Source organism: Gallus gallus, chromosome 14, assembly GCF_016699485.2.
Source record: "Gallus gallus isolate bGalGal1 chromosome 14, bGalGal1.mat.broiler.GRCg7b, whole genome shotgun sequence".
NCBI lineage: Eukaryota > Metazoa > Chordata > Aves > Galliformes > Phasianidae > Gallus > Gallus gallus.
This window is the reverse complement of record NC_052545.1, coordinates 4,291,643-4,318,741: the sequence shown is the minus strand read 5'-3', so window position 1 is coordinate 4,318,741 and position 27,099 is coordinate 4,291,643. Positions and strand designations below refer to the sequence as shown.

Sequence of the window (27,099 nt, the reverse complement as noted above, 5' to 3'; positions counted from 1 at the left end):
TTTCTTTCCTCTCTTCCTTTTCTCTCATACTCTGCTGTGGTGAAGGTCATAGTTCTCTGGGGCCTTAAATGCATGGAAAAACATGTGTTGGAGCTCTTGGATGTGTTTTCTGTGTGAGACGTTGCCTGCCTGCAGGAGCACAAGGTGTGTAACTCGATAACTGTTTGAGTCAAAGTGCTAAGAAGCAGAGTGTACCACCAAACCCTGCTTGGCCTTTGTGTTTGTGCTGTGGCTGCTGGGCCTCCCTGCAGGATAGAGAGCATTTCTCCTCCTGGCTGCCTAGAAAGGAGGAGGCAGAGCCTGTGCTCTGTACAAGGTGCACAGCCCTGAGCTTGCTGGGCACAGCTGATTGAAGTGCTGGAGTTACTGAACTGTGGAGTGATGCCAGGATTTATTTCCAGGGTCTGACATTATGAAGTGAAAAGCAGAATAGCACAAAACCTGAATGTGCTCTGGAGATGAGTGCCTGTGTGGATCCTTCCTTTGTGCTGTGGGTTAGCGCAAAGAGCTTTGCTGCCAGCACTGCCTTACAGTGTGCTGCTGAGGCAGCATCTGGAAATGATTGGATTTCAGTGGGTAAAAGGAGCCTGAGGTAGATGCTTCCTCAGTGTAAATGGAGATGTGGACCGGAGCTGGGCTTCTGCTGCTGCCCTGCTCTTCCTGTGCTTCAGCGCAGGGCTGCTGTGTGCTGATGCTCTGCTGACTTACAGCAAGCTAAAAAGGGAAAGGTCAGAGCTCTGGGGCTCTTTTCCTGCTCACCTGTGAGAGGCTGCTGTTGATAAGTTGCTTGCTTTCACCTTTGCAGCAGTAGGTTGAAAGGGAAGTGTCCATGGATGCAACATTGGGTTCATGATGCTCTACTTTCCAAATCTAGAGTGTCTCCACCTTTCATTGAGATGAACTAAAAAAGGAGTATTGCTTATTGAAGTGTCCTCTTTCCTGACCAAAGAGGAGCTCAGTGATAACTGCTGTGCTGGAGATGTGGGAAAGACACTCTGCTCTCCTTAGGACTAAAGGGTGAGCATTGGGCTGCCTGGCAGCATTTGCTGTCCTGTCTGCTGTGTGTGCCCCACAGAGCCCCATATGGGACAGGGTTGGCTCATGGCTTTGCCTCCAAGCTGAGTCCAAAGGCTGCTCTATGTGTGGGCTGCAGGTTTTATGGGGTTTGGCATTTAGGGAGTTCATTGCTGGTAGCAAACCAGGACGGATGGCTTAGGGGATGCTTTGGGGCTTTGGTTTTTGAGCCACAAACACATACCCATGGTCTGGTTCACATCTTAGTGTACCCCTACTGACTCCTATGCTGCTGTGAGCATCAGTGTTCACTCTGCACCACATTCACATCCTCCTAAATCTCCCTGTACCTAACAAAGGCTATCCTTTACTTCCTTAGCAAATTTACTTTCAAGTATTTATTCAGCAAACAAACTTTCTCAGGAAAGAAGGGGGGAAATGGAGTAATTCTGGAGGTATCCATGTCACTGAGCATCATTTAAAGCCACTGCACCTTAATATGGCATAATTCTGGAGCGGTAGGCGGGAAAAGCATCCAGGAAAGCCACGTTCATATAATTTATCCAAAGTAAGCCACGTGAGGAGCCCGCTGCTCCCATTTCAGCGCTGTGTGCGGTTGATGCACTATGTGGGCATCGCGGCTCGGGGTCGGATCGAGGCGGTCCGTAAGGTCCCGTCCCCTCCGTGCCACCCCACGGTCCTCCCGCACGCAAGGGGGCGCCGCATTCCTCCCTCAGAACGCGGCCGTCTACCCCCCGACCTCCCCAAGATGGCGGCGCCGCGCCGCCTCTCCTCCCGCGCGCTGACGTCACGCCCGAGACGCGGGGCGGAGCGGAGGCGCGGGCCGGGCCGGGTCGGGCTGGCGGCGGCTGAGGCGGGCGGCGGCGGGTCCGGCCGCGGGCGGAGCGCGGAGAGCGGCCGGAGGTTGAGCAGGCCCGCATGGGGTTGCGCGGGGCCGCGGGTTGATCTCGCCGCAGGGCGCGATGTCGAACCCCGGGACGCGTCGGAACGGCTCCAGCATCAAGATCCGCCTCACAGGTAATAACGGGGCGGGAGGGGCCCTCGCGCGGCCCGGGGCCCTCCTTCGCGCAGAGGGGCCGGGGGGGGGGGGAGGGGACCGCGGGCCGCTGTGTGCCGGGGGCGGCGGTGGCCGCGCGGGGAGGCCGGGCCGTGTCGGCGGGGCCCAGCTGTTACCCCGCTCCTCCTCTCCGTCTCCCCCATTCCCGCTCCCAGCCCGGGGTGCTGCAGCGTTTCGAAGTTATTTTTGTTTTTTTCCCCTTTTTCGTATCGTTATTTTCCCCCCTCGCGGCACTCGGTGCCCACCCGCCCCCTGCAGTGCAGCCGCCGTTCCCTCAGGTTCCCCCTTCCCTGCGAGCGGACTCTGAACGGCCGCTCTGCTCGTCTCGTTTGCCTCTGATGGACTCCACACGCTTTGTCGAGGAGAGCCCCGTTGGGCTCTGTGTGCGTCTCGTTGCTTCGGGTGCTTTTGCTCTGGGTTGGTTGTTCTCTTGTGTTTCTTTGCTTTGTTTCCCTTTTTGCTCTCCTCCTCTCTTGCTTCCTCTCCCAAACCCAACTTCTGCAGCCCTTGCCCTGAGCCAAAGGCGCCGAGGAACCGCTGCTCTCCGTGTCTCCTCGTCAGGTCTGTGTGCGCACAGATAGACCAATTCATGTTGCACCCTCTGAGCTCTGGATTAGATCTTCTGAAGGCTGCTCCAGCTGATGCTGAGCTGCTCTTCTAATGGACAGAGGTGCAGGTTCTGCTCCTTAAGGCTGCGGGGTGAATTATGAATAAATAAGGCCCGATCCGACCTTCCAAAGGCAACAGGTGGATGCTTGGAGATCTCGGTGCCGTGGTTCATTCAGAACCAGGCACTGGCATTGATCTTTATGGAGCTGTGGCTGTGGGAGTGTGAGATACTGCCAAACAATGAGATAAATGGCACGAGGTAAACTTCAGTTCCAGGTTAACTTGCTCTGGTGTACGCTGCGATCCATCAGAAGCGACCCTTCAAAAAACCCCCTTTGCTTTTAATCCTTTCTTGATCCTGTGCTGCTCGTGCTTTAGAAGGCTGCAGTTGGTGAGGAAAATGTCAATCTGAAAATCCTTTCGGGCACGAGAAATATTTTTAGGGCGCATAAATGATGTTTGATCTGAAATTAGTTTTGTGGTGCCGTGCGCTAAATGTCAGATCAGTCACTAATGGGCCTTATTTTTATGCCAGTCAGTCAATAAAGATGCTGGGAGTTGAGTAACTTGTGCTGTGGTCATAGCCCTTCGGAGCGGGCGGGTGTCATTTAAATAGCAGATAGAGGCTGTTGGTTTTAGTTTTAAAGAGTGAATGCAGCATCAAAGTGTTCTGTGCCTTTCAGCATGCACTATTCCTGCCTAGCTGAGAGCATTTTGTGCAAGAGGCTGAAGTTTCAGTTTATTGAGCAACTTGGTGGATTTTCTCACTCATCTTTTTTTCTTTTTTTTTTTTAATTAATTATATTGGAGAACTCTGCCTGCTCAAACATAGTTTTGGTTTGTACAAGCACGCAGCCTGGGTGGTATGACAAAAATTGCTGCGTTTAATCAAAAATAAATTGCTCTGGGAGAGGTTTCCCTTTGGAGTTGTTAGGAAATGCTGCATCCTCGGCATGGCTGGAGACTGCTGGGCTGCCTTACCTGCTCCAAAGCACTGCAGCTAGCCTGGATGCTGTTTCCTCATCTGTTCTGCTGCTGGGAGGTTTGAGTGGTGTTAATTCAAGACAGAGAACGTCTTCTGTTACTATTTACTACCTGCGTTGTCTTTCTTGTGATTAGAAACCATTTATGTTTTGTACTACTGAAAGTAGCTGTGTAAATACCACTTAGTCTGAAGATGCCTGTGAGCGTTAGGAAGCAAATGGTGGTTGAATCTTTCTGCTTTGTTAAAGGCATCTTTTTCTTTTTTCCTTGTTTATTGGCATGGTGCTTGTATGAGCAATGCATTGGAAATATTTTAGTTATGTGAATATATTAGAAGCGATCTTGCAGCTCATCCAGAGTGGTGTCAGTCCTATCCCGATGCAAACTGCAATGAAGTGTAATGGTAAATAACACGTTCTGTTTAGAAATGAACAAATAAACCAACACCTGCAACTGCAAGTAACGTGGATGATAGACTAAAACAACTGCGTCCTCAAACACGCTCATCTCTCCTTATCACAGAATGGCCCGGGATGGAAGGGACCTCAAGGATCATGAATCTTATATCTCAGTTTCTCCAAAAGTGTGTGCAGAGTTCTTTTTGTTTCCTCTGGAGCTTTCCCCACTGCTGGTGATATAGCAGCCAAGGGTGTTTATGGCCTCGTCTCACTGCTGGGAGCAGTTCTAGGCAAAGTAAGGGAGAACTTGGCGTTAAGTCTGTGGTCTCTTTGTATCGGTGCTGTCAGTGGGGTAGCACAACCATGACAGATGTCTCAAAAAAGAGGTGGGAATAATGGAATGGTATTGTGAGCGCTTGAGGAGTCTGCTCAGGATCTTCTGGGTCAGGGAGGAATGCGGTCCAAAGTCAAAGGGGCCTTTGTGGAGCACGTCCCTTTTTTAGCTGATGTCCTCCTCTAAAACCTTTGTTTGCTGCTGCAGTTGCTGCTCCCTGGGGGAAGTTCCAAAGGGTTTATCAACTCCAAAGCTTATGTACTTCTTACTCATACTGTTATATCACCCAGAAGTACTTGTGAAAACTGCAGTCTCATTGTGCTGGATCTCAGAGATACTCTTGTTCCAGGTAACTTGCATGTGGAATTGGGAAGGTCGTGAAGAAGTGGACTAAGCGTGCAGCTTTTCTACCAGAAAACCTCGAGGTTGTGTTCTGACTTCATTGGTAGGGCTTTTTCATCAGCGTTGCAGCAGAGGTGTTAAAGGCAGTCTGGCTTCTGGTGCTGGAGAGGAACTGAGAAAAGGTGGGGAAGGAAAAAGCATTTGTTCAAATGTTACAGATCGCTTTGGAGGGGGAGCAGGGAGGGGAGAGGACCTCACGTAGAAGTTCAGCCCATGGAAATGTGTAGATGGCAAAAGCAGTTTCTTGAGCAGAAGAGCAGCAGTTGGTGTAACAGGAGAGCGCAGTCATCCCTCAGCATTAAAAAAGGTGCTCCTCCTTGGCAGCCCCAGTGTAGGAGGTTGTTGGGCCGCTGTTTGTTATTGCATCTGTAGAGGTTTTGAAAGGAGGGCGAGAGGAAGGAGAGCCTGATGTCAGAAATGTCAAGGAGGTATGAGGAAGGTAATGAGGAAGTGCATGGTTTATGTGAGGTGAGCGCATTCACAGGCACTGTTTGATTTCTATAGGAAAAGTTGTGTTTAGCAGAGGCAAAGAAAGGCAAGGAGGTGGTGCAGTGAAGTATCCGAAACCCCACTTTCATTTCCCTGTACTTAGAACAGCTTAGGGAAGTCCCATCTGCAGAGTGCTTGTAAATGGCTGGCTTGGCTTGGGCTCGTTTTGCAGACATTCACTGGTAATTCAGGAAAGCATTGAAGAATGCAATGACTTCGAGTACAAAGTAAAATATTACGTTTCTTTAAAAGCAGTACACTTAAGCTTGTTATGAAGGCGTATGTTAAAAACTGTCACAAACACTTCCCTTTCATGACTAATGTAGTATTGATCCAGTCAGCAGAGTTAACCTACTGATCAATAGCAACACTAATATTGGCGACCCAGACAGTTTTATGTCCCGTGTTCAGAAACAATGACTATCTGTGCAGGGATCTCTGTATCAAAAGTAGCAAATACCTTGTGGGCTGTCTGTAGTTTTATGTTTTTATGTTAGAAAGAGTCCTGGCTGCAGACTGATGGTGCTAGCGTGAGAGGAGGCTAGGCTGGCCAGCCAGCCATTTTAGCCTGCCCTCCCGTTTGTGGCTGCTCGGGGGCTTGTTGATAGGAATGGCATGGAAGTTTGGGGCATGGAACAAGGGGAACTTCAGATAAAGATAATAAAATCTTGCTTTCATGGGGAGAGCGGCCTTCGCAATAGGCAGCTGGCATCCTTGGGCTGCTGGAGTGGGAACCAGGAGCAGGCGGGTGGGCTGCGAGTCGCTGCCTTTGTCTCTCCCAGTACGTCCAAGCTGTGCCAGCACCATTGTCCTGGTGGAAGTAAATTACGTCTCCAAAAGGAGTCTGCATGAACGTTCCCTCAGGCAGCGAAAGTAGAAACAATAACTACTTCATTCCTAACTTGAAACTTTCTTTTCTCAAACTGGGTGCCTTCGTACGAAGGAATGCAATTTGGAATGTTGCTGTGGAGCTGCTTAATGATTTCTTCTTTAATTCCTTACAGCGTTCTCATCCTCTTCCCTAAATGGCTTTATCGTGTTATAAAACTTTGCAGCTTTGTGTTACGCTTTGTGTGCTGTAAAATGGAGCGATCTCCCAGTGAGGAAGTGAGCTTCATAGTGGGATGTTGTCTGCTGGTCCCGACCTACTGACAGCACTGCTGGAAGCAGCAGCCACCAGTGCCTGCAGGTAAAGAGGAGCGGGAGCGCTGCGGCTGGTTCCTGCTGCTGGCCTTGGCACTGCGTGTGTTGGAGGTTTGTCTGGATTGCCGCCCAACTTTAAGCAAGTCCAGCTGACATGTTTAAAGTTGGATTAGTCTGGTTAGATTACTTGCTGCTATTTATGGTTCCAGACTTAAATACTCACTCGGCTGCCTTGTTCGTTTGGTTGAAATAGCGTGATAGGGAAGATTGGTGTGAAAAGATAAGGTTAAATCAGTCTAGAATGTTTGTGAAGCTGGGGTGTGTACGCTTCAGAGAAACTCATTTAAGGTTTGAGTGCAGAGAATATTAAAAAAGGTTGTAAAAAAAAGAGACTGTTCTATCAGCCAGTGATTTCTGTGAGTGAGCAAGGAGACCTTTCCTTGATGGTTTTTTCCCTCTCCCAAACTGATAAAAATGTTACTGTGATAAGGACCGGATTCCATAATATCATTGAAAGCTTTTATCTGTATTAGTGCTTTGATAATTTGCATTTGGGAACCAAACACCTATGCTGAGTTATGCTCCCGAAGTGAAACAAAGTTGTATTGCCACGACACTGAACACGGTTTGTTCTTCCCTGTACCGTGAGTTGCTTTGGGTGGGCAAACGTGTCAGGGAGATGTGAAGTCTCAGGATACTTGCTGACAGCCACTGTGCCATTTCTCCTGCTGTGACCTGTTCAGGCATTAGGGTACGTGCTGAGGTATCCAGTGTAGCCCTTGCTGCTCTGGCCAACAGCAGAGCATCAATGGTGAGAGCAGCACTACAGCTGACCGACTCCCAGCAGTTTTACCTCGATTCCATCTCCCCTTCTTCAGCATGCACATTGGAAAGCCTGCAGTTAGCCATGCAGCTGGTTCATGCAAGCACTCAGGTTACTGCTGGTAGTGGGGAAGTTGTGCTGCTTTCGGATAATGATGGTTCAGGTGCTTACAGATGAGTTCCTGCAGGCACTGCTGCAATAACTTAAGATGTTATCTCTTTGCTTGTCTGCTGACCCTCCTTTGCCAGGAATTTGTCACTCACTGCAGGGAACTGGTGGAGGAAAACCTGAAGATGAATTGTGAGCACATCTGTGCAACTTCAGCTGATGAAATTGAGTCTTTATCAAGAATTTGAACTGAGAGGCTGGACTTTGAAAAGCTGGGGTATGAGCGTGTGTTGTCTAATGGTGGGAAGAGTTGAGCTTGGAAGAGAAAAGCGGAAGAAAGAGAGAGCAGTGATTTCCTAAGCCCTGCAGCAAGCTTTGCCGGAGGTATTTATTGGTATATACCCATCTGTAAAATATTTACCTTCATATTTATGTGACTGCAGGAGAAACATGCCTGTTGGTTGGCTATAGATGCGCTAGTGGGCGGGTGACAGGTTAAGATGTTACACTGCTTATAAACTTTGTTTCACGGCTCTTGGAAGGGAAATCTTGCAGTTTTGAAGGGGATCCCTGGGCACGTTCCTCTCCATTTCCATCTGTCATCCTTGTGGAAGTCGTAAAATGCAATGAGAGGAAAGTGGGAAAGCGTTGGAAGTTTTTCTTTCAAATATTCTCTTATGAACTGGCAACTACATGGGGAATATTTGGGGATCCTGGAGCCGGATGATAAATGTGACGATGCTCTAGTTGAATTGGCAGAATAAGCTCGCATGCTGTTTCAGAAAGAATCTCTCCACAGGGCTGTAATAGCTTGATGCCTTCCTCTTCACTAAGTCATTTTTGTCAAGTTAAAGGCCAAAATTCAAACTGGCTTGTTGTCAAGGACACTAAGCACAGCAGGCAGAAATCCCCAAGGCTACCCAGTTCACAGCGCAGAGAGACAGAGCCGGCAGAGCACCATTTGCTCGCTCTCCCCTCCCCCATGAAAAATCCTTTTCTTTTTTTTTCTTTCTTTCTTTCTTTCTTTCTTTTTTTTTTTTTTTTGCAGGATATGGTCACTATTATGCATACTAATAGAATAGAACAGCAAGTATTTAAATGGGGAGCTTGTTCATCTCTCCGGGGGTGAAACAATGTTGGATTGTTGGGGAGCTGCGATGCGGTGACCGCACCACTCGCCCCGCCAGCTGCGTGCACCTCCTGCAGCTGCACCTTGCCTCTCGCTCGGGGAGGCTCCTAATCCCAAACCATGCCATTAAGGCTGGGAAATCCTGGGGAATCAGGTGTGCTTTACAGCGTCCTGTTTTATGCTTTGTTTCCTTATTGTCACCTAAGTATACACTGCTACGCATTGAAGAAGAAAGGGCGACGTTAAACCGCATGATTCACTTCTGGCGTTAGTGACCACTGGGATGCTTCAGGAATGAGTATTCCTGAATTTCCTCTCTAGTGTTCAGGTTTAGCCATGATTGTTATTTCCTTTCAAACAGTAGATGTTTCTTTCCCGGGAGGTTATGGAGGAGCCCCACGTGAAGCTGATTAGATGTCTCTCTTTCAGAGATGCCCTGACATTTCCTGATCTTGCAGTCATCTTCACTTCTGCATTAACTACCAGTGGATAGTGATATTTTTGAAAAAGTTGCAGTTTTTTTCCTTCAAGTAGGTGAGGTCTGCCTTGGTACATTTTAGTATTTGGAATAAAATAGCATTTTTTAATGAGTGAATTAGAAGAAATAGCATTTTCTTTGTCCTTTCCATATGTTTGCATTTCAGTCTTCCATAAAAATCTGCTTATTTCCTCTAATCATTGGGCTACAATAAAATGCATATATTCTTATCAATTCAAAGTTTCCCTTCCTTGTTTACTTTGCACAGTTAAATTTGGGTGTGTTAAAGAAAGCCTGTTCTTCTAATTAATCTCATTTCCAAGATACTCTATCAAAAGCTCTCCATTGTGATTTTTCTCTTCAAAAGTCAGAAGTCCTTTAAGATAGCTGCCTTTCCATTTATTTCAGCTTGAAGAGAGCTGCTAGCATCACTCTGATCTCATTTCCTCCAGTCCTGACTACAGTCAATGTCACATCCCCAGCGTGGGATGGACCTCAGTGCTTTGGTCCATGTGCTCAGTGTATGCATCTTTTGAAATGTGTGTTCCATTTTACTGCAGAGCACAAACAACCAGAAAAATCCAGACTGAAAAGTAACTGAGTGTATGGATTGTGCTGTTGCTTGTTTATTTTTTTTTGCTTCACAAGGGCAGTATTAAGAAAAGTGGAGTTTCAATCTGATTCAGATTTGCAGTGGTTGATGTTTGACTTGATTTGACTTCCAGTGGGCTCTTTGTTCTTTATTCTTGCAGCTGATGTGTTTCAGGTTTCCCCTTGTATTTTTGTAAGAATGTGGGAACTTGCATTTAAACTGAGAAGCAAAAGGCGTAGATGTTGTACTGAACAAGTGTGAGCCTGGTTAATGGATACGTCGTTGTGGAACAAGGCTTCTTGGAACTTTTAGCACGAATGGTAGAGAACCCATTAGAATTGGGAATCTCTGGGTTGAGCAGCTCAGTGTGAGCTAGAGGCATGTTGTTAGCCTTTGAAAGAATAACTTAGACAATACCTTGAGATGATATTTACCTCAGTATTATCACAGCAATAGAAATTACAAGCAGTCTCCTCTCTTACAGCTTTCTTAAAAGTGACTGCAGAATGGAACGTGTCAAGCTAAGCACTATGATGAGCATGTTACATTCTTGTATGTGTGTAAGTACCCTGTTAAGCAACAGATCAGAGGGAACAGAAATGGCTTGATGGCCAAAACAAAACAAAAAGCCTGAAGTGTTGGGGATTTTGAAAATCTCATCTTCAGAAAACCAAGTTTTTGTCTCCGAATTTTTTTTATATGTAGCGTTTTTATGCTGCAGGGGCTGGCGATGCATTTAACCTATTCCTGAAATTTTGTGCAAAGAGGAAAATATTTCTGTTGGGCTCCCCTCGATTTACAGATGAGCACTGAAGTACGCCATGGTTCAGCTGCAGGAGGACTGTAGAGCTGGCAGGGAGCAGAGGTGTGTGAGGCACCGAGGGCCCACCGTGCACAAAAGGGTGCTGCTGCAAACCGTCATGGCTTTGCTCGGCTTGGTGGTTGTGTGATGCAACCAAGGTAAATTTGGTTTTAAAAAGGTGCCAACAATTCATCCCATACTGTAACATTCATCTTAGGGAACAGAACGTTAACAGACTTTTTTTTTCCCAATCCATATAAATGAGATGCAGCTGTTACAGGCCGATAACACAGCACAGGTACACAGCCGGCCCTGACTGCTGCACGGGCAGCACAGTGCATCACAGCAGCGCTGCTCCCACCAGGCCACTCAAGCAAACAAAAGGAACGTGTACATGGGTGTTCTGCATGTGTTATGTTCTTTAGTCTAAAATTAAATACCTTCTCGGAATTAGGAAAGGCTGTTCGGTAACAGCATAAATAATGCTTCTGTGTAATCCAACAGCTTGGCTTTGGCTCGGGCACAAGTGATCTTTTTGTTGTTGTTCAATCGCAGAGGTAATTTGACTTGTCTACAAGTAATGTTTTGATAAACTTCAATAGGAATTAGCGAAGCGCCCATCAAAAATGGGGTTTATAAAAAGTTGCTTGGGAAAATGTGCCGTAAGTAGTCTGCAATTCAAGGCATTTCCTTCGCGGGATGCTTATCAAGTCTGTGTGTGCTACTTCCAAACTGAACTAGGGCATAGATGAGAACTATTTTTGATAGAAGGGGGGAGAAAAGGAAATAAAGCTGAGCTGAAAAATAGTAGCGGTTTTCCCTTTTTTTTTATCATCGCCTCAGGATGTAAATCATACACATGTGCAGAGAGAAAACAGACTTTGAAACAGCAGAAGGAATCAGAGTAATCTGTGATGCTTGAGATGATGCTGGTAGTGTAAACGTGACTGAAATAGTCATCGTAGGGCTGGTGGGTAAATATGTTGGAAGCCTTGGGATAAAGTGGCTTCTCTCACATAGTCGCTATAGCGAGGAAAACCAAAATGCCCTGCTTGTTCCTGGGGTGGTTCTGTGCTGCAGAGCAGCTGCCAGTTGTTCAGACAGCCGTGCTTCCAGATGCCTCTGTAGAGCTGTAGAGCTTTTCTTTCTTCTTCTATTTAATGATAGCAGCAAAGAATTGTAGCATAGATGAAAAGGACACAGCAAAAATTTCTGTGGGGATTTCTTCTAGATGAGAAGGCTGATGCTGATCCGTTTCCTAAGCGGTTGATGGTTCCTCAGTTCAGCAGTGAAACCTGGCATGCCAAGCTGTCCGTGCATCTCAAAGCCAGGGCACTGCTGTCTCCTCCATCAGGCTGATGAATGAAATTAAGGGACAAGTGTAAGCTTCTTTTCAGACTAGAGGAGATATAACAAGGCTGCAAAGGGCATCGCACCTGTCATTCTCCTCTAAATAAGTTTTGGTTCTTCATTTGAAGATCTGGAGGGAGTCAGCTGGAGTGGGAGAGCAGCCCTGGGGTGGGACAGGAAGGACATGTGTGTGACAAATCCACCACTTATCTACAGTAAGTTCATCTTCATTCATTTGTCTCATAATTGAACAGCCAGAGTTGTTCTCCCAGCATTGTCTCTTTTGTTTTTGTTTGTTTCTTAGAGCATAATATTCTTCAGGAGAAACATCCAGATGACTTTATCAATCACTTGTAATAACCCCTTGCATACTTTTGTTTTGACTTAGGGGTTTTGTTTTGCTTCTTAACCTAGATGAAATTGTGTGTTAATTCCTTGCACTGAGATCCATCTGCGTCCTGTGAGTGTGTTGCTTGCAGCATCAGACAATGCATCAACCTCCTACTGGCATTTTTTAATTAAAAGTACAGCGCTATCACTTCAAATTAATGCCACATAGCTTATTTTAGCGAGGAAGAGAAATGTTGTTTATAGGTTTTTCTTATGAAAATTGTTTATTAAATCTTGCTCTCCTTTGTTTCTCCCTAGCAGTTTGTCATTCAGCGCCTGAGCAGTATCAGATTCCTGGTGTGCAAGTTGTGTTAGTGATATGAATGGAAATAAAGGTTCGCATTTAATATCTTGACTCCTTGATAAATAGGAATCACCTTCTTAATAAAAAAAAAATAAAATGATGTTCTACAGCTCTCGTAAACAAAGCATCAACCTATCTCCCACTGCATTCCCTGTGCTGAGTCCATAGCAAAGAAACAGGTATTTCTAGGAGCTTCTGTGTTATGAACTGTGAAGAGATGGCTTTTGTAATGCTGTTCAGTGAAATTGCTAGGCCCTGTTATACTAAATTACTGTGAGAGCGAGTAATGCATCTAGTGAGAGCCAGCCCTAGTGAGAGTGTTCCTCACAGAGCATTTCATTTTATCTAAAGTGTTAGCACTGCTAACCATCCATGCGAAATGAAATGTATTGAATCTATTTAATCAATTTAAAATGGAGAGCAAACTTGGTAGGCTTTGACAGAACCGACTGTCTCTACGTGTTGTTTTTCGAAGTATTACGTTTTAGCCTTTGGTTGTGTTTATGTAGTGGTTTGGGAAGAACGTTTTGTTCAGGAGAACTTCATGTTTTATTGGTATGTGATCCAGGAACTGAGTGTTGCCACTGGAGGAGAGTCGTGTCGGAGTATGAAAGGCGTACACGAAGGTTGGATAGGAAGAAGCATGACATCTTTTCATCCATGCTCCATCTTACTTATATAAGACCTTTGATCGAGGTATCTTAGCAGCAGTGGTTTATCATTTATTGATGTAATGGATGCTGACGTTTTGTACAAGGCAAATCGCAGCCGTGTTGCAGGCAAAGTGGTGAAAATATAGTGCTGAGAAAATGGTAAACATCCTGATCAGAGTCATGCAATGAAGTGTTTTCGTCACGATCGCAGCCTACAGATTCAGGCTGGGATTAGCAAGGGAGTTTCCTTCATTGAATAGTTTAAAAGGTATTCTTTAAAAATTGCTGGAGGGTTTCCATATGCATTGCTGTTAAGCCGCTGTTGAGAAACAGAATTTGCAAATCTTCTTTTTCATGTGAAGACGTCTTTGCTAGAACGCTATGTGCACGCTGTACGCTATCTCTGTTCATTCTAAACTCTATTTTTATTTTGCTCTCTGAAGCTCGTCTGTAACTAAAACATTCCTAGCATCTTTTGGCAGAAGATTTAGTCAAGGACATTTGTCATCCTGCTCTCAAGGCTCTGGTTCCAGCCTTTCTCCAAGCTGCTCCAAAGCAAATTTCCTTCAGCAGTGGGTATGGTGACAGTGAGGGGAGTTCCTGCATGCACTCCTAAGGCTTACTGCTCTCCTCTTGTTGTCATGTGCTACCATGGCTTAATCTGAAAACAAATGCGAAATATTTAACATAGCTAGATGGTACAAGATAAGGCTTGGATTTGTTCTGTGTCTGTGATGTTAGTTATGCTCAAGCTCGCAGCTCACCACTTGGTCATTAGCAGAATAGTATGGATAAATGTCGTATGGCCACAAAGGAATTGGGCTGTCTCGATGTGTTCAGAGGGAAGAGCCTTCCCTGCCCACCTCCCAGCTAAATGAAAGGATATTTGCTCTTGTGGATTGCTTTTTCTTACTCACCCCACCTCGGCCATGGATTTGCCCCAGCCAGGCTGTTTGTTTTGCTGGTCATCCCTGGTGACTGTCAGTGGTGCTGGGCTGAATAAACAGAGACTATTGATCAAATTTGAAGTCATTAACTTGGCAGTTTAAATAGATTCTGTCCTATATAATTAGAACAAGGGAGTAACACATAGGCTGATACGGCTTTATTCTGAATAAAAGCCTTCTTTTCATGAAATCTTGTTTGGTGCTATTCAGCTCACGCAGTTTTGTGCCTCCCATGGGTCACACAAGAATTACACATTCTGTTTAAAATACCAGAAGTGAAGAAGCTCACTTTGCTTGTGCAAGTGAGGGATGATATTGATACAGTGTGGATCTGCTGAACTTCGATACTAATTGGAAATGCCGTTTGGCAGAAGGGCTCACTAATGTGCCTTGTGAAGTTATTGGTTAACCATATCCAGCTCGACCATTTCTTGGGGCACACAGAGGCGCTGGGCGCCGGGTACCTGCAGCACCAGCTCTGGCTGTGAGTACCTGAGCTTGGAAGCAGCAGAATGTGATTGTCCATCTTGCTGCTGCTCAGCTGAGCGAAACGCCCGCCTGCTAGCTCTGGATGTTTATACTCAAACACAACGGGTGATTAATGATTTTTGAAGGAAGACGTTTCCTTCTAATGGCTGCTGTTTTGTGATGTGTCTGTCAGCCTTCTAAATCAGTTTAACATTTTCAGTGCTGTTCAGCGTGGCGGTAAGATGCAGAGCATTTTGCTGGACGTGTGCCGGACTCCGTGGAGATCTGCTAGGGAGATCTTGGTGTGAGCGTGGAATTCAAACACGTGCACCGTGTGCCTGCAGACAGCCCGGTGCTCCACGTCACGCTGCTGCCAGTCTCTGGAGAGCGTGCAACCCCAGCAGCCGGGTACGTGCTTACTGACCCACATTTCCTCAGGCAGAGTGCAGTCACGTGCCTGCCGGCACCGGGAAGCGCATCTCCTGGCCTGGAAATCAGATGAGAACTGATGGAGTTTGGTTCATCCAACCAAAGCGCTTGTAGGGAATTACCCCGGGGTGACTAATAGGTGGTTGGGTAGGTTTGGAGTGTGCATGCGTGCTTCCTTTGGACAGGGCTGACTGCAGAACAGCAGCACAAAGAAGTCTCTTATACATTGTTCTTGTCTCCTATTATAATTTCTGGATATGACTGATTGTTAAATCAGATCTTTGTTTTTTTTCTTCATAGAAAAGCTTCTATACTAATTCCTAGGCAAGTGCATTATAATCCAAGGGATGTTCTTCCTGCAACATACAGACGTGTCATACAGAACAAAACAGTGATTCTATATTAGGGTTAATAGAGCAAAAGTAGGTGAATGAATGAAAATTTGGCTCCAACGAGCTATTTATATCTCTGTAATTACAGTCTTTTTATGGAACAAGCCTGACTTCTGTCCCATCCTCTTCCTTTCCCCCTCTTCCACAGCTTCCTTATTGCTGTCCTCCCTCCCTCTCCACATAGCAGACTGTGCAGCTGCTGTCACCTCCTGCTGTCTGTCCCCACCTCCTGCTGTCTGTCCCCACGCAGCCCTGCAGCCCGAACCACTGCTCATCTCTGGGTGCTGGTGCCCTCTGCCAGCTGGGGCAGGCACAGCCGTGGCTCTGGGATTTGCTATGTTTTTGCAATTGTAAACAAGAAAGGTTGAAGCTGAGCTCTCTAAACATGACAATATGCAGAAAGTAAAGAGCACTTTGTGTAGCATCTTGGACGGATGTTGAAAGGGATTATAACAGACTGAATAATTTAGGAAACAAACCGAAGATTTTAGAGTTCACTTTTTCCAGGGGCCGATACCAATATCCTACAACAGCCAATGTACTTTCTTCAAAATCAGAAGCAATGCCAGGAATTTAACTTGAGCAAACAAAATGTTTCTTTCCTTTTCCTGAATTTAAACTTTGCACCTTTGTTTTCACTTGTGTTTAAGTTACTGGAGTTATTTTTCCTTTCTTGTAACTAAGTGCTTAAATAATCAGCTTCAATTGCTTGGAAATTTTACCTGAACATTTGATAACATTTTTCTAGGTTTTTGCATGTGCCTCTTTAATCCTGTGAGGCTTGATGGATGTGATTTCAATGTGAGCTGTTGATGAAGGCAAAGAGGGGCTGGGAGGTGATCTCCTGCATGTGGCTCAGCTGTGTGCAGTGGAACGTGCCAGGAGGGCATTGCATGGGGCTCATGGGATGCCTGCTTCGTTCATGGCACACGGTGTCAGTTGTGTGTAACAAATAAAAGTGCTCTCTTCATTTTTCTGGTATAGATTTCCCACAGCAAAGTATCCAAGTAGTATTTTGAACTAAACTGGTGCGTTTTTTTGCAGTAATAGGTTTTCCCAATGGAGTGCTTTAATATAAATGCAGTCTTCCCACTTCAGTGCTCTATACTGTTTGGTTTGTATTGGCAGCATCTGAAACCAGCAAAAGAATTGAGGTTAGAACTGCTTGCTATACATGTACAAGAACTGGTAATGAGATTATCATCAATGAGAAAAGTCAGTAGAATGCTTGAATTCTATCTATCTTGGGCAAATCCTACAGTTTTTTTTTCCCACAAGACACGAGGATGGTTTATAACCCGGTACCAATGTCCGGGTTAGGATCAAAACATCATTTATCACGGGCCATTAAGCCGTGCCACTTCTTTCAAGCACCAGTTCCATCTTGACGATCTGCGTGCTTGCTATCCTCAGGTTGATAACTGCAGCCTGGGGAGCCACGGAAAGAAAGAAGTTCTTCTGAATGAGTTCCAGCTGGTTCAATTCTTGGCTGTCCCTTTGCTAAGTAGCCCAGAACAAAATGGACTCATTGCTCGCGGCCTTTGCACGCTGTTAACTCTTCACTGAATATTGACTTTCAGTGTCCTGGTTTTAAATCTGAACTCACTCTTGGATCTGTTCAGAAAGTGCTCCTCTATCTCATCTGGTTGTTATCATGCTTACCACAAAACGAGCAGCAGATTTGCCAATAAGGAAGGCAAAGCTGCAAGGGCATGAAGTGGTTTCCTTGGCGGCGGGGCCTTCAGCTTTGAAAAGCTTTACGTAAGGCTTGAGACTTTTTATCTTTCTTTCCAAACATGCCAAAAAGTACTCCGCATACCTCAGTTAAAATATGAGCATGGAAAACAACTATATGTGTTAGAAGTTGGGGACAATTTGTAAGGCGTTTCTTACCTGAGGTATGCTGTTTTAAAGCAGTGCTGCAGTGTTGATGCCTCTCTTGGTATAAATATAAAGAATGCTTTTCATTTCCTTACAGAAAAAATAATAACGGGATGTTGATGGTTTCTATTGAAAAGCCATTCAGTATCCCTCCCTCAGAGTTTGTTCTGGGAACAGTTACTGAAGGTGCAGCAATGCTGGGAGCAGCGCTCGGTACGTACTGCTCTGTGCTGAGGATTTCTAGCAACTGCTCATTGCAAGAGTTACTGAAGAAATACAAAATGAGTTTGAGTTTTAGAAAAGCAGCTTAAGCCCACTGCATAGTTTTTCCCACTCTTTGTTCTTTTGGTATACCGAGTATTATGTCGGCTAAACTTATTTTTCTGCCAAAATTCTATACTGGAAATTCTTTGCTCTGATGTTTCAGAAAGAATGAAGAAATGTGGATTCTTGAATGGTTTAACCATGGTGGTCACGTTTGAGACTTAAAAGTTCTACAAATAGCTAGCAACGTTTGTTGTTGCTTATTTTCAGTGCCTCTAAAGACTTTTCTCTTGCTGTTCATTTTGTTGGCAATTAATGTCAATGTTGGAGGTGCCCTGGGTCACCACAGCAACTCTCGTACCAGCAGCCTTTCCTCAGTTCCCCATGCAGCTTTAGTTCAATATGGATGTAAGCAGTCCTGCTTTGACAGAAGCCCAACTCACAGGTAAAGCTTTAACGCAGGTTTCCATCTGAATTAACTGAAATTGTTCTCCTGATGCATTTGAGCCTATGTGACTAATAGTTTACGTAGCTTACAACTTACACATGACTTAACACCATTCATTTTTGAAATAACAGTGTTGTTGCTTGCAAGCAATCTACTTAGTGTTTGATGAGAACCAGACATGAGTTTTGTACTGTTTATTAAAATAAGCTAATTGGAAATTTTGGTTCCTATTGAGTTGATTTTGTACCTTATGTAAGATATCAAAAATGCTCAATATTGGCTCTGTCTGCGAAAACAAATCTCAGTTTTCAAATTGAGATTAAGTATGCGTGAAATTGTATCCATTTTTCCTCCCGTAGAATAGTGTTTTATGCTCAAATTGTTATGTTGAAGTATTGATGCTACCTGTGTATGAGGGACTATAAATACCAACTGCTTTTTGGAGACAGAAAACATGTTTTAGGTTTGAAGTTTAGTCTTTCTATTGAACTGGCACTTGGCTGTAGACCTCCAGTACAGTGCTTCCTGCTGACATGGGTTCTGCAGTGGAAGGGCAGACATTTTTATTCCTCCTGCACTGCAGGAAGATAGTTTGAAGCGGGACAGTGTGTATGGGCAGAGAGTTTGAAGCAGGACAGTGTGTATGGGCAGAGAGCTGGGCTAGAAAATACAGCCATCGTTGTTCCCCGTAGCCTCAGGTGTAACAGCTGACCCAGGGTTTGGTGCGTATCATTATTCCAAAAATGCTTGGCACTATGGACAGAACCCCAAGGCTGGGCCTGTTTGAATTGGTGTAGTTGCTTGGTCCCTTGGCTAATTTTAGACACATGGTAAACATCCTCAAACATATTACTGCTGGTTTTGGTCTTTTGTTTTATGCTTTTCCCTCCTTAATAAAGCAGCGGAGAGCAGTTGTGCTGCTTTTCCTATCAGACTTAGGAAATGCATGTCTTGTAAAAACTCCAAGTCCATTAATTGGATGGTGTTTTCTGGGAGGAAAAAAAGTTGCTAATTGTATATAAATGTACTCGTAACTGGAGTCTCACAAACTGCTTATAAAAAATATAGTTGTGCTAATGGTGTGGGTAGCCCCATAGAGAATATCTGCGAAGAGGGGGATCTAAATTTCTGTGTTTTATAGTGCACAGAATGCTCATTGGAAAAGACTTTCATGTAGTGAATTAGTAAGCAAGTGATCTACTGCAAGGGAGAGTCTCTGCGAGCTTCTGTTTGATAATGAGAATATAGTGTTTAACACTTCATACGTTTAGCTTAGGAAAGTGGAGATCAGAGAAATTAAATTAAACACACCTAAATTAAATGATGACTTGGCAGTAGACTGTGCTGCAAAGGGCTCTCATTCCCATAAGGGAGTGTCAACCAGTTAGAAGGTAATTTCTGCCCAGGCAGTAGTGAAAACCAGCGTTGTTTTGGACTCATTTCTAGAGTGCTGGTTGTTGGTTTTTTCTCTTGTATTTGATTCATAATTCGCTGCTGTTCACCCGGTGCTTTCCAGAGGAACATTTCTGTATTTGTGAAGACTTGGCCAGCCTTTCTAGAACGGACCTGTTGTTTACTGAGGACATGGGGTCAGGACTGCTTGGAGCTTGGTCCTCATCTCCACCTATTGTGAGCAGCATTGGTTGAGTGTTCATTCCTCTCAGGTACTTGTGTGGCTTTGAAAAAGGTGCTTTGAAAACTCCAAGTGTTAAAAGTGCAAAATATTTTTGGCCATCTTAGTAAAATTCAGTTTGGAATCTGAGTTATGAGTGCATGTGGGTGGAGGAACATGTTTTTCATGCTTTAGGAATTTTTTTCCAGATGCTTTTTCAGCACTTGGGTAACTATAAAAGCAAAGTATTAAGACTTCAGCACAGTTTTTATTTAAATGTAATTTAAGAAAATGGAGCCACATAGCTTTGTGGCAAGCTTTCAACTTCAGAGCAATGATCTTGCACAATGCATGTTGGTGTCTGTTTCAAAATGTGAGCACAAGTATGTGCAAGCTGTGCAGATAAGCCTGTCTTGATAAATAGTCTTTGCTTGAAAACATGAATTATTCAAGTACGTGTGGTTGGGGACATGAGATGTGGAAGGGAAGAAATGCAGAACTGTGTTGTTCCCAATAACTACAGCTTGCACAATTGAGTGTGGAGTAAATGTAAAATGCTGGTTTGTGGTTCCAGTAGGAATTTTGTCATTTAAACTGTTTTAGTAAGCTGTCAGCTAAGAGATAGAACAATATTCTGATCTTGGGGCAAATTCAATGCTATTTTATTGAGAATTGTTTGTTCTTTTCAGGTACTTCTGTTTCTTGCAAGTGTATGCAGAAGTTGACACTATAGCTGAAGCCTGAGCACATGGACTGCTTTCAGGGAGCTGGGAGAGACCATTTGTGGACACTCTAGCAAAGCAAAACTTGACTGAGTTTGATGAGTCTTGGTGGCAGAGGACTGAGTTTTAAAAACCATGGAGTAGTTATATATAACTTCATGTTCTGTTAATGTTTTCTCTGGTTAAAGAGTGATCAATTGAGTGTTTTTTGAGAATGGCACTCTTTGAGAACGGGTCTTCCAGCTGCTGTGAAATGGGGATAGCAGTAGCTAACTTAGCTCTTCCAATTTGCGAAGAACATGGTTGTGTTCTGAATGTGGTATTAGATGGTCTGCAAGGAAAAGGTCCAAGGGCGTGAAGGAGGGTTGTGCTGCAAGGGCTCTTCTTGATGGCAGAATTACTGTGTTCTTCTTGCTCCAGTGTTCCTGGTTGTGTTCCCTACAACTAAGAAATCATTGTAGGGGCAAGAGAAATGGTTAGCTAAAGGTGCTGAGGTCGCTTTGAGAGGTTTACCCTGAACAACAGCAACAAAAAGGCCCTGGAACTAGTTTGAGTAAGAGGTGGGAGTTTAATGTAGCTGGAATTTGCCCCATTGTACGAGGGCTAAAGAAATTCCTTGGGTGGCCTCTGCTTCGGATCTGGGGCTGGGCTGAGGACAGCTCTAACAAACACTTCAGTAGTTGGGGTTACTTGGGTTTTACATCTGAGTAGAGCATAGGAGATCGCATAGAGGGTATGAGAAAGTTCTTGGCCTGCACTGGAGGAAGGCATAGCAATCTCATAAGAAAACTGATGTAATAATGGGATTTAATGAAATATGTAATCTGGGAGTTAGCCTTTGTGTCAGGCATTTGTTATGGGTGAACAAAGGGGAAAGAAGAAAAAGAAGAGTTAGTATGAGAGATAATTGGATGTGCTTATTTCTACTTGTCTAATTTGTGTGCCTTTCTCTGATTCAGCATCGGCATTAATTCAGCTTCCTATTGATCTCCTTTTATTTAATCCCTGCAAAGTTCTCCAGCTAATTCCATAACTCTTAGTGTTTCTCCAAGGTTTGTATCTCAGTTCACTCTAAAACTTGCTTTACTGGTCACGCTGCATGCAGTCTCAGTTAACTGGGAATGCAATGGTGTTTGTTCTTCCAATAGTCCTGCACTGATTTTTTTAGTGGTTTACTTTATGGAGGGTTAATCAGACCTGCTGCTGTATACATGCAAGATGTGAAGACCTACAGCCAGTCGGTGCCCAGGAGGATTTTTTCAGTTTGAGTAATTTTTAGGAATCTTGGAGTTGAAACTGTTGGGTTTTGTCAACTTGCTGTTGTTTGTGCTGTGAGGACTCTCTCTCATGCATGACATTTTTATGCTTAGGTAGGATGGAAATCTGATTCTTGGCAAAGTGGATACTTTAATGACATGTTAATGGACTAATAAAAATGGCTTTTTCTGGGTGTGTGGTTTTTTGAAGAGCTCTTCAAAGTTGTCTAGTGTTTGCAACTGGCTGCATGAAGCCAAGTTCCAGCCCACGAGGAAAGCATGCCTTGAAAAGAGGCTTTGATTCTCACTGCAGCCTACACAAAAGGGCCACAAAAAGGCTTCATGCATCAAATCCAGCAACTCTTTGAGAACTGAGGTTTTCTAATGAAACACTGCTTTAATCTGCAAGTGAAGTTTGGTTTCAGCTTCAGTACAGGCAGTCTTCAAATGCCGGGGTGCGATGTGTGGCAGCCCCAAAGTCTGAGGGTTTGGGGCTTTTGGGCTGGTTTGTGGTGAACTGCAGGTCTGGTTGGCACCATGGCACTGAGAGCATTCATGAAGGTCACTCAGTGTACACAACAGTGGATACACGTGTAAAATTAGTTCTGTACAGATAATTGGTTTCTTTGGCAGAGGTAAGACTCAGTTTGGTTTCTTTTCTGCTTTAAGCACCACAGGGATTCGCTTACTGTGAAGTTAAAGCGGTCCGTGGATTTATGCATTGCAATCTGAAGCAGACAGAGGAAGAGTAGAAGTATTCTTAAGGCAAACAAGAAAAGGACTAGAATAGAAACCTTGGCCTTTGTGGTGACGGTTTAAGCTTCGATTTGTGAATAAAATGGTATCTTTCAGTTCAGTGATGTGGTTTGCTGCAGAGAGACCACATTTTGACACACTCGCTGCCTTTACCCGTCTTTCCTTTTCCATTAAGCTTGCTCTTGTACCCTATCAAACATAAATGATTGTCAGCCTTAAAAAAACAAAGCACTTAAAAACCTTCACGGGTTGCCTAGTAGTAGAAATAAAAACAGACGTTTATCTGCAGCGAAGTCTCATTTAAGGTTATGTGCACAGAAGAGGGGCGATAAGCAGAGTCCGGCTTCAAGGCGCTCTGGGGGGGATGGCTGGTGGCATTTCTGAGCACTTTCCACACAAATGGTGTGGAAGCATTCGGACGAGAAGTGATTTCCCATCGCAGATCCAGCAAAGGTTTTAATTGCGGGCTGCGGTGCTTTGGGCTGTTAGAGCAGCATGTGGTAAATAGCTGATGCTTGTGCTTTTTCTTTTTTGAGTGAGCGTGTTTGTTTGTTTGTGGAAGATTTTCTGCACTTGGAGCTCATTATTTTTCTGTGCAGTCTTCTGCAGACTTTTTCAGGATGGAAGAGTCCAACAGCTTGCAGTGCTTGCAATGCTTATGCTACATCTCTGCATGTTTGAAGATGGTCTGCTCTGAAGTAAATACTAAGTGAAGTCCTTTCTACGTCATTAGCCTGCTGGCCTTGTGTTTACCTTCTGTCAGAAAGTAAAATGAATATATCCTGGAATCTAGCGGCGTGTTTGCACAAGCACAAATGATTAACCTGGAATATCAAAGGGAAGGCCAGAGATGGCTGAGAGGTTTGTTTGCCAGCATCCCTCAGCACGACCTTCCCCCTTTCCCAAGGAAGACGCGGACGTGCTGCTGGTTGGCCTTGCCTCCCAGTCTAACTTGAGTGCTCAGCTGAATGCTGCTGCTGGCTCAGATCGTAGCCACGTGTAAAAATCCTTCATTTCAGCAAGGAAGTGCTTACCTCTAACTCAGAGCATGGAGCAAAGTGTGAATTAATGCAGTCCCTAATGCAGATGCTCCTTTGCATTGGTACAGACTGGTGTCTACTGAATCTTTGCGTGCTGCAAAACTCATCTACCTGAAACCAACGATAGCAGCATAGCGCAATGCTGAGGGAATGTTATGTTAACAGCGAGTAAATGCACTGTCGATGCAGAGACAGCAGTGTGAAAGACTTCCCTGCAGACCAGCAGCTATCCTTTGAGTGAGGGGGAGGAGGAAGTTGGCACCTGAGCAGATTATTAGGTGGCTCTGTTTATTTGGGGACGTTTAATTGTTCCTCACCCAGGCTCTCCTCCTTCCCAGGAAGGCCGGTCACGCTCCAGAGGCCGCTCGCTGGTAAAGCAGCAGCTTTCTGATGCAATGCTCAGCTTGGCTCAGAGCAGGCAGCAGAGCCGTGCCGTGCTTCCCTTCCTACACCTGCTGCAGCTCCTACAGATGATTCACTTCTGCTTTGGGAGCGGGTGAACAACCGGGGGCTGGCACGGAGCTGCTCGCCTCCCCCAGGCTGCGCTGAATCCGCAGGGTGAATCCTGACTTTGTCTAAGCCTCGTCCTTTCTTCACCCTCTGCCAAATATGCTTTCACGTTAATGCTTCACCCAGCTGGCTAATTTGGTCTTTGAAATTATCTCAGTAATGTCAGGTGCTTAAAAAAACATTCCCATCCCTTTATAAATATTATAATAGAGATGTAAAGACATTGCTTCAGTGTTCCTTGGGATCTACAGTATAAAAAGAAGTTCTTGAGTGCTGCGTAGCAATCCGGAGTGCAGCATAAACAAATAGCATGTCAAGCTGGAACAAGTCGGTTGGCTTACAGAAGGCAGAATGCAAATGACCGAGACAGGAGAATTAGTGCCTTTTGTAACTTTGCAACAAATGTGAGCAGATTTCTGCTGCTGATGAGCCATAAGCCTTGTTTGAAAGAAAGGAAAAGCACTTTGCAAAGGCTGGATGCTGGGTTTTGTGCAAAGCCTGAGCAGAGTGGCCGGTTTGCAGATCAGCATCCATCCCTTTCCCTGCACCTCATCTGTGGGCAGCAACCTGCCACGCAGGGGTAACATTAATAGCTTCTTAAGCTTTTATAGGTATATCCAGCTGAGTTCAGGGCTTTCCGTCTGAGATGGCAGCAGCCAGATCCCAGAGCAGTCTCACCGAGGTCCTGTTGGAGGCTGTGCATTTAAGAAGCAAATTGGGCACAGCTTTACGGATCAGGGGATGCTGTGTGCCCACTGCTGGCGTGGTTTCATGTCCAAGCATCCCAGTGCTGACTTTTGTCACCTGTTACTTTACTGGAATTTAGAAATTTATACCTTTGAAGTGATGGGGCACTTGAAAATGTTATTGCCTCAGTGAGTTTCGTATGCAAATAGTGGAGCAAAGCCAAAGGTCCCTCTCAGGCAGCCTGCTCCTAGAGGTTGCTCCATAAAAGTTTGTCTGCTACCAGCTGTTACGCCAGTGTTCTTACTAGAAAGAATAATGGTTTTTTGCAAGCTAAAATTGAGGGTTTCACAGGCTGCAACTGGCAAATTGGCAGCCATGCTCCTCTGCTGTAGACTGAAAGCCTGTGGCAGACAGAAAGGAATTAATTCTTCGGTAACAGCTTTAGAAGCTGCGGCTGCTGGTGAGCTCTAGAAAGCACACCTGAAATGCAGAATAAATGTGATAATTATATAGTCAGACAATATGCAGATTGTTACAGATGGCATACGTATCCAACTTAATAACATATCCTTAGAATTGGGGATGGAAAGTGGTATGAGTTATTGGATTTAAAAAAGAAAAAAGCACCACCACTCAGAGGAACTGTAAAATTCATTTTTGGCGAGTGCTGGAACATTCCAGTTCTGATTTTACCTGTACTCATTGCCTGCTCTTCAGGTTCTTTTTCCTCTAAAACACCCACATTGGGAGGAGGAAATTAAGCTTTGCCCTGTTGTGCTTCCATAGAGCAGCAGCAGACTGATTCTGTCATCCTGTTCTATTTCAAACCGAATTGCCAAAGTCCTGCAGACTTTTCCTCTTTGGTCAGCTGTTAAAATGTCCAAGAGGAGCTTTCCCGGAATATGCAGTTTACCAATCTCAGAAGCACATAATTTTTAATCCATTCTAAAAATAGTTTAATGTAGTGGCTGCTTTAATTATTAATAAAACCGAAGGATTTGTGTATTTTTTTTTTTTCTATGAACATCTGTGTTAAGCTGTGATGGCTCAGGTCTGTTGCCTTGACATGTGAGGTGAGGCAGTTTTTATTCTGCCTGATGTTTCAGCTGATGGGCAAAAGAAATATATATTTATACACATCTTCACTGTGCCCAGCATGGAGCCAGTGTGTGTAAACGCTCCTGGGGCAACTGGAAGTGCAGGGCCAGGCAGATGAGAAGCGTCTGTGCCAGGGGAAATGACTATCTTGAGTTTTTTGTGAGCGTTCATTCTCGTGCTGAAGGATAGAACTTGGTGGGGAAGAGACTCCCTCAAGGGCTAAGTCTTATGAATAACTTTCTTGGTTCTTTTTTTCTCCCGGTTTTAGGTAAGTCAGAGCTCTCATATTTTCATGTTTGGCTCTGTAGTTACTTTTTCTGGCCTGTTGTAAGAGTTTAGTGGATACTGAGCTACATGAATAATTGAGGCTGTGCGGAGCAGCCCTTACTAAACAGCAGAATTTGGGCTTGTAGCTGTTAGTAGACCTAATAGAAATGGAGATTGGTGCAAGTTTATTGATCTCATTTTTGCTTGAACCACTCTGTTATTGAGTGGAATTGGAGAGAGGGAAATGATGTCCCAGTTGTGGCCCTTGCAAAGGAAAAAATCTTGATGCTTCCTTTTTCCTCAGTATTTCTATTTTCTCCTGAATGAAGTTGTATGAAGTTCATCACAAAGCCTTTCTGTATTGGTGAGGTGTTGAGGTTGTTAGATCAACTCCTCCAAGATCTGACTGTACCAATGCCCCAAAGAGCAGGAGGCTGCGCTGTGTCTGACAGGACCTGGTGCAGAAGTCACCTCCAGGAGCCCTGAACCATTCTTGGTCCAAAACGTCCTTAGTACTCATTGTAAAATGGGTGAAACAACTGCAGCAAAATCCTGTTAAAGCACGTAAGCGTGTAGCATGGAAAACAAGGAGGCTTTGGCACAGATGTTCAGTAAATCTGTACTTTGCAACAACAGAACAAACCAGCAAAGTGCATGTTCCAATCACAGATAAAGAAAACAATGCTCATATTTAATATTTGGGTTTCTTTTAAGAATTAAGATCAGGTAGTATTGTAAGGTGTATGATTGCTGTAAGGCTTTATTTGTTCTTAAGATTTCTTAATCTGATATTTTGTTTTGCAGTATTGTGTGCCAAGAATCTTGCAAAGAAAGATTTCTTCAGTAAGTATGCCTTAATTGTATAACTTTCTGCTCTTAATTAATCAGGTTTATCTGTAGATTGTGCTTTACTGTCCTGGCTCATGTTTGTATGTGATTTGTTCTATGGTAGCATGCTTGCATTGCAGTAAAGCATTGCATTACTTCACAAACGCACGTTGCCCTCAACTGTATTTGGGCGATGCAGGCTCCAGTGTTGGAAAGACCAAGGATCTCAAATTCTTGTTGAAATTCTGGCCGATGAGAGTGCGAGCAGGTTTCTACTTACAGTTCTTTCTGTGGGTTACCAATAGCATCCATCTCTTGTGGGAGTACTTGCAAAACATGCCAGGGGTGCGAGTAAAGTATCCCAGAGCTGCACTCTCAATGTTATTTAAGGATTGAATAAAAATGCCTACTTAC

General features: G+C 44.6%; 1 protein-coding gene across 10 annotated transcripts in view; it reads left to right on the top strand.

Annotated features, from left to right (window-relative positions):
- The first annotated feature begins 1,865 nt into the window (after window positions 1-1,865).
- SMURF1 (SMAD specific E3 ubiquitin protein ligase 1) overlaps window positions 1,866-27,099 on the top strand; it is a 43,260-nt gene continuing 18,026 nt past the window's right edge. For 4 of the 10 annotated variants that reach the window (XM_015294375.4, XM_046901032.1, XM_015294374.4 and 1 more), the window contains exon 1: window positions 15,543-26,700. In XM_015294375.4, coding sequence (XP_015149861.2) covers window positions 26,601-26,700 — 100 coding nt within the window. In that variant the 5' untranslated portion in view covers window positions 15,543-26,600. Of the gene's footprint in view, window positions 2,053-4,988; window positions 12,459-15,542; window positions 26,701-27,099 lie in introns of those variants that run through there. The other 6 variants (XM_414794.8, XM_015294373.4, XM_040647524.2 and 3 more) reach the window with 5 other exon arrangements.